The sequence below is a fragment of the Cyprinus carpio genome, chromosome B8 (assembly GCF_018340385.1).
Source record: "Cyprinus carpio isolate SPL01 chromosome B8, ASM1834038v1, whole genome shotgun sequence".
NCBI lineage: Eukaryota > Metazoa > Chordata > Actinopteri > Cypriniformes > Cyprinidae > Cyprinus > Cyprinus carpio.
Genome location: NC_056604.1, coordinates 8527592 through 8544728, shown reverse-complemented (window position 1 = coordinate 8544728; position 17137 = coordinate 8527592). Strand labels below are relative to the sequence as shown.

Here is a 17137-nt window from a genome sequence, read left to right as displayed (position 1 = left end):
CTCTACTCCCTCTACACCCATGACTGCAAGCCTGTGCAGCCTTATCAGAGACAACGATGAGACTGCCTACAGGGAGGGGGTACAGCACCTCGCCTCATGGTGTGCTGACAACAACCTGCTCCTTAACACCAGCAAGACAAATGAACTCATTGTGGACTTCAGGAAGAAGAAAGGAAGCAAGCATGACCCCATCCACATTAACGGGATGGTTGTTGAACGTGTCTCCAGCTTCAAGTTCCTGGGAACCACCATCTCGGAGGACCTGTCCTGGACCACAAACACCTCCAGCCTGGTCACTAAGGCTCACCAGCACCTCTTCTTCCTCAGGACACTGAAGAAGAACCAGCTGTCTTCAGCCATCCTAAAGAACTTTTAATGGTGTGCGATCGAGAGCATCCTGACCAGTTGCATCACAGTCTGGTATGGAAACTGCTCAGTTGCTGACCGCAAGGCACTGGAGAGGGTGGTGAAAACCGCCCAACGCATCACAGGGACACCACTCCCTGCTATTGAGGACATCCAGAGAATGCACTTCAGGAGCCTCCGGACAAGGACCAGCAGATTCAACCTCCTTACTGACCATAGACTGTTTAACCTCCTGCTCTCCGGGAGGCGCTTCATGAGCCCCCGGAAAAGGACCGGCAGACTCAGTAACAGCTTTTTCCCTACACCTGTCTCCTTACTGAATTCTGCCATCTGACCGCCCCCCCCCCAACCACCACCACCCCATACACACCAAACACACACACTCCTCACCCCTCCTCAACACTATATCATGCTTACAAACAGACCTGCACTACTGTCTGTTCATCCAGAACACTGAATGATCCATTTGCACACTGGAATATTTTTCTATGCACTTTTTACTGTCCATTGCACTAGTGTAAATAATGTTCATATGCTCATAGTTTCTGCTTATAGTGTACATACACTTATTACATAATCCATCTGTATAGTATGTTCATAGTACACCTATCTGTATATCATGCTGATAGTATTTATAAATCTGTAAATTATGTCCATAGCACTGCCTTATCTGTATATTTATTGTACATTTGTAACATATTATAGACACTGTATATCCTGTACTCACTGCTTATTGCACTTCTGGTTAGATGCTAACTGCATTTATATTTCCTTGTACCTTACATGTGCAATGACAATAAAGTTGAATCTAATTTAATCTAATCTAAGCTTTTTTCACAGGGTTTCCGTGGGGCATTAAAAGGCATTAAAACTCAAATGGATTTTGCGAAAATTAAGGCCTTAAATAGCATTAAAAGTCATTACATTTATTTCTACAGGCATTAACATTTTTTAAGGTGGTTTTAAATAAAAATATTACCAGTTTATTTTGAATAAAGCGCCTTCATAATTGAGAACTTTTGAATTTGCTGTTGCAAAATATGTATATTTGTGTGATACACGCGCAAAACAGTTTGGTAATCGCCTTCGGTCGATGCGGAATTGACGTAAAGCCAGATGTTTGGACAGCGGCAGACTGGAGTAAAACTAAGAGCAGAGAATGTCAATTTTGTAAAGCCAGAAAGAAATTGTGTAGTGCAATTGAGCAATTTAAAAAAAAACCAATCCTATTTTAACACATTTTGTAAATGTAAATTTACATTAACAAAGAATAATGTATAAGCACTAACAAGCAGCTGCATGTTGAAGCTGGCGCAGCCGGTGTGTGTGTGTGAGAGAGAATCTCGTGGAGAAATCAAAACAAATGAGCGTAACTGCAAAGACAACTCATAGAACATACATACTGTGGAAAAAAGGAATTTTTATATTTATACCATATGATGTAGCCTAGGTAAGCAACATGAGATGACCAAAAGAGTGTTGATTCCCGAATATCAGCACGATTGCAGATTTGACATTGTTTTTATTAATTCTATAAATGAGTAATAATCATTCACTAATCTCAGAGCAGCACACAGCGGTGTTTTGTTATTAAATGACTGAGTACTTTTAAATTAATAATTTGAGTGAATGATTCAGTGATCCATTCATAAAAACAGCATTTGCTTGATTGTTAAATGGATCAGCCGTCTGAATGAATGGCTTGAACTAATGATTTAAATGTTCACTAATTAACACAGTCACTTGACACCACCTCCTGACAGTTTACTATCATATTTTAAAGTGTCATTGCATTTTTTTCCCAACTTTTCATATTTTTAGATTAAAAATCAATTTAAAACACTAAGCTCCTAACATTATTCATGCAGTTGTAATTTTGCAAAGAAAATGTAAATTCCTTAATGAAATGTAAGAATTTGATATGAAAGATAATGCAGACATTTTTATTATAATAGGAAAAAGTTGCCCTTTCTTTAGTTAAAAAACACATTGGAAATCAATTTAAGAACTGATATAGAAGTGATTTAAAGTGATTTAAATTATGTAGATTTTCTTACATATCCAAGATTATCATCATTGCATTACTGTCAAATTAAATGGTTAATTTAAAACAGGCCTATAACTGGTCAAAGTTTGGGATCATTAAGATTTTTTAATGTTTTTGAAAGAAGTCTCTTATGCTTACTAAGGCTACATTTATTTGATCAAAAATACAATAAAAACAGTAATACTGTGAAATATTATTTCAATTTATAGTAAGTTTTTATTGTGAATACATTTTAAAATGTAATTTATTCCTATGATTCAAAGCTGAATTTTCAGCATCATTACTCCAGTCTTCAGTGAAATCATTCTGATATGCTGATGTGTTGCTCAAGAAACATTTCTGATTATCAATATAGGAAGAAGTTGTGTTAATTATTATTATTATTATTATTATTATTTATTATTATTTTTTTTTTGTGTGGAAACCATAGTATATTACCATTCACTTTTTATATATATATATATATATATATATATATATATATATATATATATATATATATATATATATATATAAAACTTGTATTCAACAAGGACAAATTAAATTGATCAAAAGTGACAGTAAAGACATTTATAATGTTACAAAAGATTTTATTTCAAATAAATGCTGATTCATTTGAAATATTATTTATGCTGAAATTTATTTATAAAATTTATGCTGAAAAGTAAAATGTATCATGATTTACACAAAAATATAAAGCAGAAAAAATGTGTCCCATATTGATAATAATAATAACTGTTATCAATGATTGAGCAACAATAATCATAACTGAGCAGCAAATCAGCATATTAGAATGATTTCTGGAGGATCATGTGACACTGAAGACTGGAGTAATGATGCTGAAAATTCAGCTTTGTATCACAGCAGTCAATTACAGTTTAACAGATATTCACATAGAAAACATTTGTTATAAATTTAAATAACATTTCTCAATATTACTATTACTGCAGCTTTAGTGAGCAGAAGATACTTGTTTCAAAAACATTTAAGAAACTTTAATTATATATATATATATATATATATATATATATATATATATATATATTATATTATTTATTTATTTATTTATATTTATTTATTTATTTATATATATATATATATTTATATACACATACATATATGTGTGTGAGGCGGTCATGTATGGCATTAAACATTTTTTAAAATGGCATTAAAAAGCATTAAATTAGATTTGATGATACCTGCAGAAACCCTGTTTCAATAAAATCCATGCAAACGTTAATATCAGATCATTTTAGAATACAGTATAGGATGTACTGTATACTATTTAGTTTTATGCAAAACAGAAATACGACAATTAGAATATCAGATCTCTGTCATATGGCCAAAAATTTTAATAAATAAATAAATAAAGCTTTTTTTCATAGCTGTGTTTGACACATGAAGCTGTAATAATTTATCTTATAAGGTTACATAATGTACAGTGGGTTTGTAAAAGCTGTTTTTTGCATGTTTTGGCCTAAGTTGTTGTTGCACTTGTAGAGTTTTGATCAGCAAGCTTCACCAGCATGTGGTGTTTCGAGCGCTTCAAAACAGTAAATCATTTTGTGAAGCAATTGGCTCAATTGATTTGAAGCTTCAAAAAGCTTTGTTTCTCCTGTCACTAATATGTATGGTTTCTGATAAAGTTTTAAGGAAACATGGTAAGTTCAATTACTTGATTCTCTGAAAAACAATGCTACAGCCAGTTATTCTGCTTTTAAATGTGTGTTCCATGTCAGAATGTCTGTTTTTGTTTTGGTCTGTATGATTCCGCCCACTGCTAATTTACCCAGCAGTATTTCAACACAACGGGTTAGTAGTTGGAGGAAAACACAGCGTATTGCAACCACGGAAGCTTTCAAACAAACTGGGTCAGAGATAGCAGATTCTACTTGACCTAAAAAGTCTCGCCATCCATCTAAGAAGGTCTATAACTAAGCAACACTCTGCAATATTTTGAATTAGGATTGCACTAGCCATTTCAACCATTAGCTGCATTAATATTATATATTGCACCTTTATCAGTGGTCAGGTGAAATGGTTATGAATGGGTAAGAACTCATGTTAATATCTGCAAACTTTATAGTATTTTTATACTTCTAGTACTTATAGTTATAGTTATACTTATAGTTCAGTCAAAAAATTAAATACAGAACCTTTAATATATGAAACAACCACGATGCACATCAAATCACTGATTCTACAGCACAATTCTGCCACATCATTTCTTGCTTCTGTTCATTGTGAAGTCACTTGATTGTATACACGGTAGATTTATTATGTAAAACTTGTAAAGGTACAGCAACTTGCAGCCAATTACTGTTAATTCACAATTATGTTTTTTTTATGTTTTTTTTTTTTTACTTACAGTGTTACAAATCTGCTCTGCTGGTGAGGAATGCGCTCTGTGATTAACAAACAAACTGCAACTTGAATGCTAGCTGAATGCTAGTTTACTGCATTGTCATAACAAACTGCCTGTAATATGCAAACGTACATTCTCACAAAATGGCAGCCCACTGTGTGTTGCTCCATATGGAATTTTATTGCCCTTAATGCATATTCATGTGAATGAGTGAGTGAGCAGCCGAGCCTTTTGAGAAAAAGAACGATGAGCTAATAGCATCTTCCCTGTGGGAGATGAACAACTCTTAAAGCAAAATCCCAACTGTGCAATTATCCCACTGTGCGGGCGGACCAAAGATGTTATCATTCTATCGACTCTTATTCTTATTAGAAGCTCATTTAAGTGAAATCTGTGTGGTAAGAACAGGCAAAAGGAAACGAATGCACACATTCATATATTGATTTTAATTTTTTATATTCAGCACATTAAAGAAACTGACATTAAAGAAAGTACTAACAAATTCAGGGCAAGTTTACAGTGTGCTTAAGTTTAGTCAAAGAAGAAAAGCAAACTTAAGTTTTGATGCATTGACTTTTGTGGATTTTATTTTGCTTTCTCGTCATTCATCATAATTACTGCATGCCCCAGTTTTTTTTTCAACCTTTGCCCTGAAAATTAATTCATCTTCTATTTTTACCCTGTCTGGTTTTAAGGACCGTGGTTGGGGTTGAACTCGCTGCCATGGCCTTTACAGTGGCACATTTGTACTGCCGCAGATGGCATTTCAGACATTTGCCTTGTTGTAGACTACTGTTTGAGGTTAGAATAAATGCTGAGGATGCAGCGAGAGCACATTTATGCATATATATTTTCAGACTAAGCTGTTAAATATTCTGTGAGATAAGAGCAGATGTTACCAGTACAAATATTCTTGTGTTAATACCACACAGGCGCATTATTCAGAAATGCATATAGCTGTCTTGAATATTCATATTGGCAGAGGAATGCACAAAATATCTAATTTCAATAAAAGATATATTCACGATACCAGTTTACTCTGCCCATCTTAAACCCCCGGAATACCATATACACTTGAAAAATCACTGTTCGTGTAAACATATTCGGTGAGATGTAGAGCTCTCTCCTTCAGGGCCCATCTTTTGTAGAACAGCTTCAAACTCTCTGCACGTTTTGAAGCCTTTAAGTTTAAAATGTATCTGCTCAGACGAGGAATACAGCAAACTCCTCAGAGAGAAAAACACACCTCATAAGAGCTCTTTCCTTCCCCACTCTGTTTCCCTCAGAAGAAAGTCCCACAACAGACATACCAATAAAGTGTGAGCATGTTTCATGTTCTGTGGGGAAAAGCGGCTCCTTGGGCTTAAGAGAAACCCAGAGTGAGAGAAGGAAATGTTGTGTAATTGTGACCCGGTCCGGCACAGTCAACTCTATCAATCACCTCCCGGGCTAAATGTGACACAAGGGCTGAAATTGGACCCTCTTTCAACAAGCAAATCCCCCTCAATTAAGTGACATTTCATTAATCTGTATCAAAGTCAGACTAAATGCATCCCACACAACTGTGGCTGCAGTAAGCCCTGGAGGCCGTTATTAAATTTGCTTGTATCATTGTAAAGGAAATGGCAAACGTATTCGACTTAAAGGGCACCTGGCATCTGTCTCTTTAAAACCAAACTCAGCTAAATTAAAAGTGCACAGTTGGACATGCTAAGCACAAACTGTGTCCATGCCCTTTACAACCACTCTTGATCAATTCTTAATATGTCTAGCCAAACATTTTCCTCTGCCTTCAAGTAAATACTTTCTGCCCTTTAAATTGAGAACTAAACATCTCATATGAACCAGAACATGTAGCTGTTTTCGAGTATGTTTGCTCAGTATGTTGCTTTTATACAACAGCTCGATGAGCAAGAAGTTAATATGGAATGTTTGAATGAATGTGTTGGGTCAGTGTATCAGTTGCTGCATAAGAAATCACATACTTTCCTACGTTTTTTTATGTAGTAGACAAAAAACAGACTGTGAAAACAGCATTATGTCTGAATTTACAGTGTTTTTAAAACAGTAAGCGAAAGATTTTGGTGTGTGCTTTCAGTGGATATTTTACTATCCCATGAAGTGATGCTTCTGACACTGGTTGGTCATGATAATGACAACATGGCAAATATAGTAAGTACGGATTAAATTTATGCAAAACATACTACATAGAACACATTTGTGGCAAAGGAATTACTTATTAAAAAGAAGTACCTATTAAGATAGGGTGCAATTTCAGAATTTTGAACGCAGCCAGTGTTTTTGAGCAAATCGTTGAGTAAATGACTCAATGACTCACTCAAAGTGCAGCACGTTTCATTCCTAAATAAATTAGTGTTTTTGAACAAATCTTTTAAATTAATGATTCAAATCACTGACTCATAAAGTCACTTGTCAGCAACTACTGGAATAAAGATTGTTCTGACATTGAAATTTTTTTTTACTTTAGAGTAGAGTGGCAAGCCCAGATGAATCATGCACATTTGTATTTATAAGAAAAGAGTCAGTAGGGCAAGTTTTGATTTCACATCTTGAATAGCAGCATAATGTTATTCATTTACATTAAGGGTTTGCAGTCAGAGCTGAAGTGGGCTGGTCAATTGCAGGTTTGAAGTGGTAATGTGTGTAGGTGAAAATGACAGCAATTAAAACAATGGTTTAACAGTCCTGAAGTGTGTTATTTATCTGTATAATGTGCTTTGCTGATCTGCAGTAATGGAGAGAGTGTAAAGAAGTGGTAATATGATTTTTTTTTTTTAAGTAATGGGAGGGAATGAAGCATCAAGAAACATCTAGGTTCTAGTAGTGTTAAGTCCTTAAGATCCTTTTGATTTGTTCATGATAGCTTTATATATATTAGAGTTAGGAGCAAACTTAAAAGATGCAGTGGGTTTACTTATAGTAGAAAATTTGTAAATTACTAAACATGTATTTAATTAAATAACTTTATTATTATTATAACATTAATAAATTCCAAAATTCACAAAATGTCTTTAAAATAATTCTATATAGAAGAAACAATATAAGTCAATCGAATGTCCCCAGTGCGACTGTTAGAAAAACAAATGTGTTCATTTGTGTTTTCCTATCAAAGTCCCGTCTTGTTCTGATCACTGACATCTGAGAAATGACCATGTTGAGTTTGTGCTCCATCCAGAAGTGCTCCCTCTCTCCTGATTAGTGTGGAGAGAGATCTGAAAGACCTTCTTCTCTCACTGCTTAATCAATAAACCACTGACAACCCAGTGAGTGAGACAGCAGAGAAGAGAGAGAGAGAGCTCTCAAGAAAATAGTTTGCCATCCACAATTGCCGCCCCAGGCTAAAAGCGAGGCCTGTGTGTGAATATATTTTTAGAGAGTATAAGATTGAGATTGACAGAGATGGTGAGGCTGTAAATTGAGTGTCAGGGATCTCACTATGTAGTGAGAAAAGGAAAGAAAAAAGAAGGAATAAGAGCTAAAAAAAAAAAATCATGAGAGAAATTAAACCTCGGAGCTGTAACCACGTAATAAAGTTGGGTGCAGAGAGAGGTTTCCCGTCTGGACTTTGTTGCTTTCAGAAATTATTTAGAACTCTATGGGGGGCAGGAAACTAATAACCTATATTAAAAAAGCTGTCTTTCTTTCAACTGCGCTTACAGACCGAGCTTTTTCGGGAATCTGAGTGGGTGAACTGTGTAAAATTACTTGCTTCGTCCCAGCCGGAGATATGTTTCAGTACAATTGTATCGAGCCTGACATGATCCAAGTGACCTTTTGAGATTGCAGGGGTTTGTTATTGCATGCACAAGGCTAGATATGTCCTACATAGTCTCAGACGGGACGCCCACAGACCGCCCACAGTCCGTTCACTAACCGTCTGGTGCATATATTGTCTGAAATCACTAGCTAAAAAAAAAGAGAGAATATCATACTAAAATACTCTGAGAGTGTCCTGCAATACGTATTCAGCAGCACCGCAAGACCACTAATACATCCACAATATGAAACTGATAGCAAGTCCAGTAGGTTGTATACAGAATGATTCTTATTTAGTCTGATTTTCTTTTTAGTGAATCAAGCACATAACCTGTGAGACTTATTGTCTGTATGGCAATATGTAAAAATAAATCTAAAAATAAATGCATGACAATTTTTACCACATTTTTTGTTCTGTATTGTTTAATATAATAATAATAATAATTTAACTAACATTTAATAGTAATATTTAATACTATATATACATTTATTTATATTTAACTATTTTTTTAAGTACTAAAAGAATCTTTCTTGGAATCATTAAGGAAATGGAATCATTGAGAGCAATTTGCATTGGAATTTTAAAATTATTTTTGATTCCCATTCTTGTCATTTTTGAAGTAGACTTTATGGTGGGCATTTTGTCTAGTAAACTAAAGTAATGACCAGACTTTAAGCTAGTCTAGTCAAAAAGTGAGACTGTATTAACACATGTTAGATGAAGTGATGCATCTTGAGGATTTTCTGTGTTATACCTTCCTTCCTTCTCTCTCTCTCTTGCAGCAGGTATGATGTACCTCAGCCTTTAAAAGGTTCTTGAATCTCATGCTAGGTTTACCTTTGTGCTTGCTCAATGCTTGTTTCGATCTAAGCCTGTTTCCACGGCAGCACCGGACTTGTTTCCAGGGTAGCAGCGGTTGGCTGTCAAGTGGCGAACAGTTCCCCCCACACGCCTTTCTAGCCCCCACTGTCACATATGGAGGGGGCGGCACAGCTAGGGGCATATCCCAAAGAAATCACCACTGCTTTATTCTTCTTGTTTGTAACTCGTCCTTTCAAGCAAGGCAGCCATAAAGTTCAGTCGTGCATTCTTCAAAAAAACCTATTATTGCCTCTCTCTGATTCCCTGTCGTTTAGAGCACAGACATGCATCTCTTCTTTCTTCTCTCTCCACCTTTTTTTCTGTTTTGAAGGGACGAGGCAGGAGTCGGGGAGAGCGGAGGGAGACTATGACCAATGCTGCCAAATCGAGGGCGAGCAATTTGGCAAAAGGGCTTTAAGCATGACAGATTTCTCCCTCTCTGTCTGTCTGTCTCCCTCTTTCTCTCTTGTTATTCTCCTTAATGTCAAGAAGCAGCTCGCTGTTTGCTGTTTTCTTTCTTCTTTCTTTTTTCAAGTCCCAATTTCACATGGTCTGTCATCTGTGAAAGCTCATATGTTAAAAGGATAGAAAGATGGTATTGGATTTGTCAGTTGACCCCCCAGTGTCCATATATAGAGGCCCCAAAATGAATTTAGACACTTAAGCCTTGTGTAAATTGTATGAATGTAAATAAAATAAAAATAAAAACAAACATAAATATAAAACCAAAAATAAATAACCCAGTGTACCACTTAAGCCTTGTGTTATTAACATGTTATTAACATATTGGCTGTTATTATTAATTATGATGGTATAACATATTGTTTACAATCATTTAAAAAACCTAATAAACCTGGTTTATTTCATTGCAATGACATTCATACATTTTTAGAGTGTTTTTTTCTTTCCTCTGTTTGAATGATTCACTCTAAAAGTCCTCCATCTCTGCCACAGGGGCCGGATCGCAGGTCGCCCTTTCCTTTTCAACCTAATTAGTAGCCGTTTCTGCAACACAAATCTTCTCAAGTTCTTTGTTTGACTAAAACAAGCAACGAGCAATGACCACCCACTAAATGACTATTTTTCTTTCTCTCGCTGCACGATTCTCTTTCTTTGTCTCTTTCTAGCCTTTCGCCTGACACTTCCTCCACCTCTCTCAACTTCTATTGTCATGAAATTGTTGAGAACAGAGATCTCTCCATTTCACGGAGATGAGCGTGAGCGAGAGAGGGGGTTCTTGATTGTGCTAAATCGATCTCTAATCACCCCGCGCTCAGTGCTTTTATCCCTCCGGACCATCCAAGAGGCTTAAGAGGGTTCAGAGCTGTATTTACATGCTGAGTTTTTGCGGTCGTCCATCCTCTCTTTCAGCTCTGTCTGATTACCATGTCCATAAAAAATGCCATTGGATCCTCTGGAGTGACTCGCTTCTTACAGTGCGATGTGGGAACCAAAATCTCTCCGGCCCTTGATTGCTCACTTCAGCTTCCACTTACAGGCTGAGATCTGACTTTGGATCATGTATAGCGGGTTGTTGACTCGGGCATGCACTTTCTCTTCCCTTTCTCCTCCGGTCTGACCTCTGTTATCCCCTCGACTTTGACTCAGACACGGTCCTTTCACAGTCCGGCTCTGTGGCGCCCCCGATCTGGCCCACTGCTGGCGATAAATGTGATGTAAGAGAATGAGATGGATGTATTCAAAGGGTTTCTTTCAGAGAGGCGGCGTTTGAATAGAATCAGATCTCAGACTGAAGAGCTAGTATGATGCTTTGAGGTGAGAGAGTAACATTGAGGAGCCCTGGGGTGAAAAATGGTTTATGACCTTGTGGCTGAAGAAATTCCACAAGGAGATGCGGTGCGTACTGCCTGTTCTGCTTCCACCTGACCTGTACACAGGCAGGAATCCACAGGCGTAAAGCTCTATTTCTTTTAAAGCCTGTCCTTGAAGAATAAAGTGAGATGGGAGTGAGAGAAAGAGGGAGGTTGATGACTGTTCGGCTCCAGCACCCTGTACAGCAGCCTGCGCCCTGTATAAATTTAACACTACTGACAATTTACAGCTAGTCCGTGTCGGCTGATATGACGCACACATGGGCGAGCGTGTCATTCCACTGCTGCTGCAAACTGATGCTAATGCACTCCAGCGTGAAGGTGCCGGGTGCCGTTCAGAATAACTGAATGCTTTTGGAGGAAGAAGGCCCTGGACTCCCTGGGGTGGAGGTTGGAGGGCACAAAAACAAGACTGTGTATTCCTCCAACCACTAATAAAACAAACTTTTGACAGCCATAAAAATAATTTTCTATATTTTTTAAGGCATATATATTCATTTACTGTATCTGTTATTACAGAAAAGTACTGTGACAGTAGTATGGTGCAGTGATAGTATCAGATGGTACTAGTGTGACATATTATATAATTTTAATAGTAATGATTATTTATTTTTTATTTATATTATCAATATAATATATCATTAATATTAATATTTAAGATAGCTAGATAGCGCACACACACACACACACCATAATAAATATAGAGGCGCTATAACACACACATCACACACCTCATATATATATATAATATTGATATATATCTACTACTATATATAGATCTCATATATATATATATATATTTGATTATCAATATATTATATCATAATATTAAATATATAGCTAGATAGCGCGACACCATACACACCACACTAGATATATAGCGCTATACACACACTGCCAACATATATACTATAATATAAATAATATATTGTACAGTCCTATATTGTTTTGTAAATGTATTGTAGAACTGTTCAAACACAAAAATACTATTCATACCAAAAAACCATAATATTAAGATAGCACAATCATAACAAAAGAACAAAGTTATAAAAATTGTAAAAATCCAGAAAACTATGGTAGTACAATGGTACAACATGATAGAAGTTGTATTAAATTAGAGAACATTTTCACTGATGTTTTCAGACTTTCAGACCCCACTGTACATTTCTGCATGTCATTATAGTAATGCTAATAAAAATGGAGGGCATGTGGTTATTGAGCAGTAGATCTGGACTCGGCGTCGTCTGACCCAACAGAAAGGACACAGCAGAAATAAATGCAAACTGTCATGTTTGAGTCATCTATCTCAGGCCGGCGTGATGAAACTTACTCGGCTCGTCTTGAACAGAGCGAAGCTGCCATTTCTGCTGAATTTGATCTGCTCAGGTTCCAGCTCTCTTAAAGATCCCAGGTAATTGTGTTACATCAGGGCCCTTTTCATGTCTTATCAGCTTGCATTAAAAGTGGCACGTCGACCGCAGGAGAAAAGCCAAACTGCACAATCTGCATAACCTTCAAAATCCATTAGTTTTATTCACTTTTTGTCAAAGACACTTCTTCTTCTTTTGACGCCATTTACATATTTATTGCACCTGACAGACAATCCTTCATGTTTATTTTATTTCCTGCGTCACAACGTGGGCCTTGTGCTCTCAGGTGTTTGGTTGTCTCAACCAAGGTTGTCAACAATTTATTTTCCTTGCACGTCAAGCGGGGCCAGTAGAAGAGCCGAACGTGGGGACTTTTTAGATGGAGTGGGTGGCATCTCTTTGGTGAGAATTCCCTCGCTGAGGTGGTTAAAAGGAGAATGTCTTTTAACCAAGGTTGTCAACATAAACATCTATAGGATACCCCACCCCTGTAGAATACAACTATAAACAAATAGTACAATATAATAATACAACTGCAAAATAAAAAAACAAATAATTATTTTATAAAATAATAATTATATAAAAAAATATTAATAAAAAAATTAAATTAGCTTATAATAATTTTCTAAAATATTATTTAAAAGAATACATATTAATGTACTATGTTATATTACATAAAAATATTTGGTATAGGGACCAGTTCTCATTATTAACTAGTTGCTTATTAGCATGCCTATTATTAACATATTAGTACTTATAAAGCATTTATTCTCTATGACCATATTCTACGACCCTAATCCTACCCAATACCTAAACTTAACAACTAAACAGCAAATTAGGAGTTTTTAGAGGCAAAAGTCATAGTTAATGGTTTGTTAATAGCGAGAATTGGACCTTAAACGTGTAACCATGATGGTAAATATTAGTAGTAGTAGTATAATTAGTAGTAGTAGTAGTTGTCTTAGTATATGAAGTATTATTGAAACAATATTTTTAGGCAAATTAAAATAACATGGCAGGGGACAAGGGAGTGCTGGGGCCAGTCAAGAGTTTAGAGAAAGATGATAAATAATAAATAATTATTGTACAAACAGAAAAATGCAGTAATAATAATCACTGTTTCTTTTAGCTTAGTAGAAACTAAATATTTTCCAGATACCCTTTTGACATTTTCAAGGTAATACAATATTGACATTTATTATTTTGACATTTTTAACAGTATAAAGTGGGTCTTATTTTATAATATGAAATCACCTTTTGTATTTTAGGAAGGGGTCCTTTGTAATCCTGTTTTGGGGTCTGTGGCATCAAAAAGTTTGAAAACCCTATGGTGGTGTGTCTACCTGGAACACTTTACTGACCAATCAGCATTCAGGACTGGAACAATCTAGCGTTTCTTTTTATGATGAAAGTGGTGGTGAGTTTACCACATTTTTCTTGTAGTAGCAATAACTGTACTTTTACAGAAGCTGTTGTTACCACAGTAGATTTTTATAAATCCAATCCCTCTTACTACTAGTAAAAGCCAGCTATGAGACGACAGGCTTCCTTGAACTGCTTTAAGAGCAAAACTGCCACAATGATCTCAGGTACAGTTCTAATCATTTCCCTTCAGCCTCCGCAATCCTTTACAGACTTAAAGATGGCCCCACAGGAGCCCAAGTCACCATAGACATAATGTATTAGGCCATGCTTGTCTTTACAGCTAGTGATGGATGGATATAATATTCAAGGAGCTTGCTGAATAATGCATTTGGATATTTTAATGTTTCATTCGTGGTCAAGTCTGGAAGTGAGGAGGATATCTTTGAGAACTGACCTGTGTTCTGCTGTTCCTCAGACTGCTGAGGCATCAGCACGCATGTGCATTTGTGCCTTATTAATTCTGTGATATTCCTCTGACTCAAACACACACAGAAGACAGTGCATGTTCATTTTTCCTCTTGATGCATTACTTCTGCATTGAATAAAATCATCCATATTATTACAAAGACCAATTTAGCATTTTTAGTCATCAGTGTCTGTCCTTTAAAAACTATATTTTATCTATATTTTAACTTATGTGCCTGCTTATAGAAAGTGATAACAGTGGCCTTATATACTGCAAGTGTGTGTGTGTGTGTGTCCCTACAGGTGTAAATTCTTGGTCATTATGTGATTTTCTTGCTAGAAAAAGTTCTTTCTGGCTTACCTGTTTGGATAACCCACGGCACAAACCGATAAGAGGAAACCGTGAAGGCCGAACGAATTCCCCATCGTGCACATTCCTGTAGCGTCTAGCCTTAAGGAACGGAGTGCTCTGAGACTAAAATGTTCTCGCTTCTCTGCCTGGAAGCGAATCAGACTTTTAAAGAGGAGCTTTTGTTAGCAGTCCTTTCGCATTCGTCCAGCCTTTCTTTTCATTAACTTGAATGGTATTCCCATTCCATTCCCAACTGGCATCGCTCACAAAGAGGGACTGATCTGATTTACGCAGCATTAAAATTCCTCTCTGTATCATTTTGGAGATTGTAAAAGAGGAGAAGAGGACGAAATATCTGGAAACAGATCTAGGAGTTATTATAGCACCCATGATGAAGTACCTAACATAGAATTCATTTAAAAACACAGTAACCTTAAAATCCTATCTACCAAATACTAATAAAGGGCTATAACTATAACTAGTTTTGGTTTTGTAACATTTTATTATTCTTGTTAAAGTCCTATTATTATTATTATTATTATTATTATTATTATTATTATTATTATTATTATTATTATTACATATTCTATTGACAGCATTGAATTCATTTAAATGCAGGGACCTTAACATTTTTATCTGCCAGAAAATTTAAAAGGGACAAAAAAGTAGCTTTTAATATATTCCCTAAAGCCTGCTTATAAGGTTTTTCAGGTTTTTGTAAACCAAAACATTTTAGTTTTGCATGATGGTTTTACCCTCTATCTCTGACCCTTTTAATTAAACAGGCTATTTGCTATAACTTTAAGAGTTCTATATATAAATGACCTCTGTTATGATTGGCCAAATACAAACTGGTATATTTCTTACTGTCTTTAATAACTTTTAATGGCTGTTTCTGAATGACCCATTTTTGCAGCTTAATTTACATAAATGGTCTGAGTGGATGGGGCTGGATAATAAATTTCTGCTTTTAGTAAATACTGAGTACATATTGTCTTAAATAAATGCTAATTAGTGGTACATGCTAAGGGAAGCTTCTGTATTACTGAGCAACAAATCATCCTGCAGCGTTTTTATATGCTTCAAATGACGAAGCTTATCGAAAAGAGTGCTATTCATTTTCCAAGCAATCCAACAAAACTGAGAAAAAAAAATCCAATAAACGTACATTGAAAGAGGTCTAGAACATTAGGCCTCATCATAGAGACTTCAGGGTGGTTGCTTTTATTAATTTAATATTAAATTGGTGTAGTTAAAGTCTTAATTGAAAAGATGTAGGCGCTTGAGGATCCATATACATTCGCCTGCCACAAGATGTTTTTTTCCTGCTCTTGTGATCAGTAGCTCATTGTGTTTTGTCCTCCTGTGGAGTCTTCATTAGCTCTGACATTTCCTATCACTTCAGTCCTGTCATACTGGGTTTCCTGGTGCATGTCTGAGGTCTGAAACTCCAGGGTCCAGACATATGGCTCCTGACCACACATACACTGTCCTGCCAAGACCCCTTCCTGCTGAGACTAACCTTTCTGCATTTGTGTGTGTGTCTCAGCCCATCTGAACCAAGAGCGAGAAAAAAGGGTGGTGTTTCTCACAGCCCGCGTTCACCCTGGAGAATCACCTGCTTCCTTCATCTGTCACGGTAAGACCTTGTCTCGTCTCGACACACAAACATACACAGCACGATGATGTCCTGAGATTCTGTAATCTGCTGAAATACAGAACACTGACCAACGATGGCCTTGGTGGGCCTCTGCGGTTCATCAGAACGCTTTTCTTTTTGTACTTTAAGTTTGGCGCATGGCTTGGTTCCGCTGTGAGCGAAGGTCAATGGATGAACAGAAAAACAGGAGGTCAGGGAGTGTATGGAAGATTAGAGGAAGTGTCAGCTCACCTTCTCTGCATCACTCCTAAATCTGTTTAAAGCCGGCAATGCAAAGACCTTACCTGTCACAGAGCACAACACTTGCTGACACAACAGTCTGACAAAATGCCCGGATTTCAAAGGCAATACCATCAATAACATCAATTCTATAGAAAAGTCTGCTTTCACTCTGCATTACAATACAGAGACATAGCTTCCCTGAAAGTGTCCTTGACAAATGATGATACAATGCAGTCTTTTCACAGGTGGATTATGTTAGAGGTTTCCAAAGCTTAATGTAAAATCATTAATGGCTCTTTGTTACCCTAAAATGGGGGTCTTCTATCTACAGGGAGTATGATGTGGTATTGAAGGGGGTCTGCTAGTTTTTGTTTCAGCTCTAACTAATCTAAACTAAATGTAAAAATACAATAGCAGTTAAATATCAACAAAGCTAAAGCAACACTCGGGAAAC

The 17137-nt window shown here is 36.3% G+C and overlaps 1 protein-coding gene across 2 annotated transcripts in view; it reads left to right on the top strand.

Annotated features, from left to right (window-relative positions):
* Window positions 1-17137, top strand: part of agbl4 (AGBL carboxypeptidase 4) — a 327238-nt gene that overhangs the window by 272279 nt on the left and 37822 nt on the right. For both annotated transcript variants that reach the window (XM_042729535.1, XM_042729534.1), the window contains one exon: window positions 16351-16440. In XM_042729535.1, the coding sequence (XP_042585469.1) occupies window positions 16351-16440 (90 nt within the window). The remainder of the gene's footprint in view (window positions 1-16350; window positions 16441-17137) is intronic.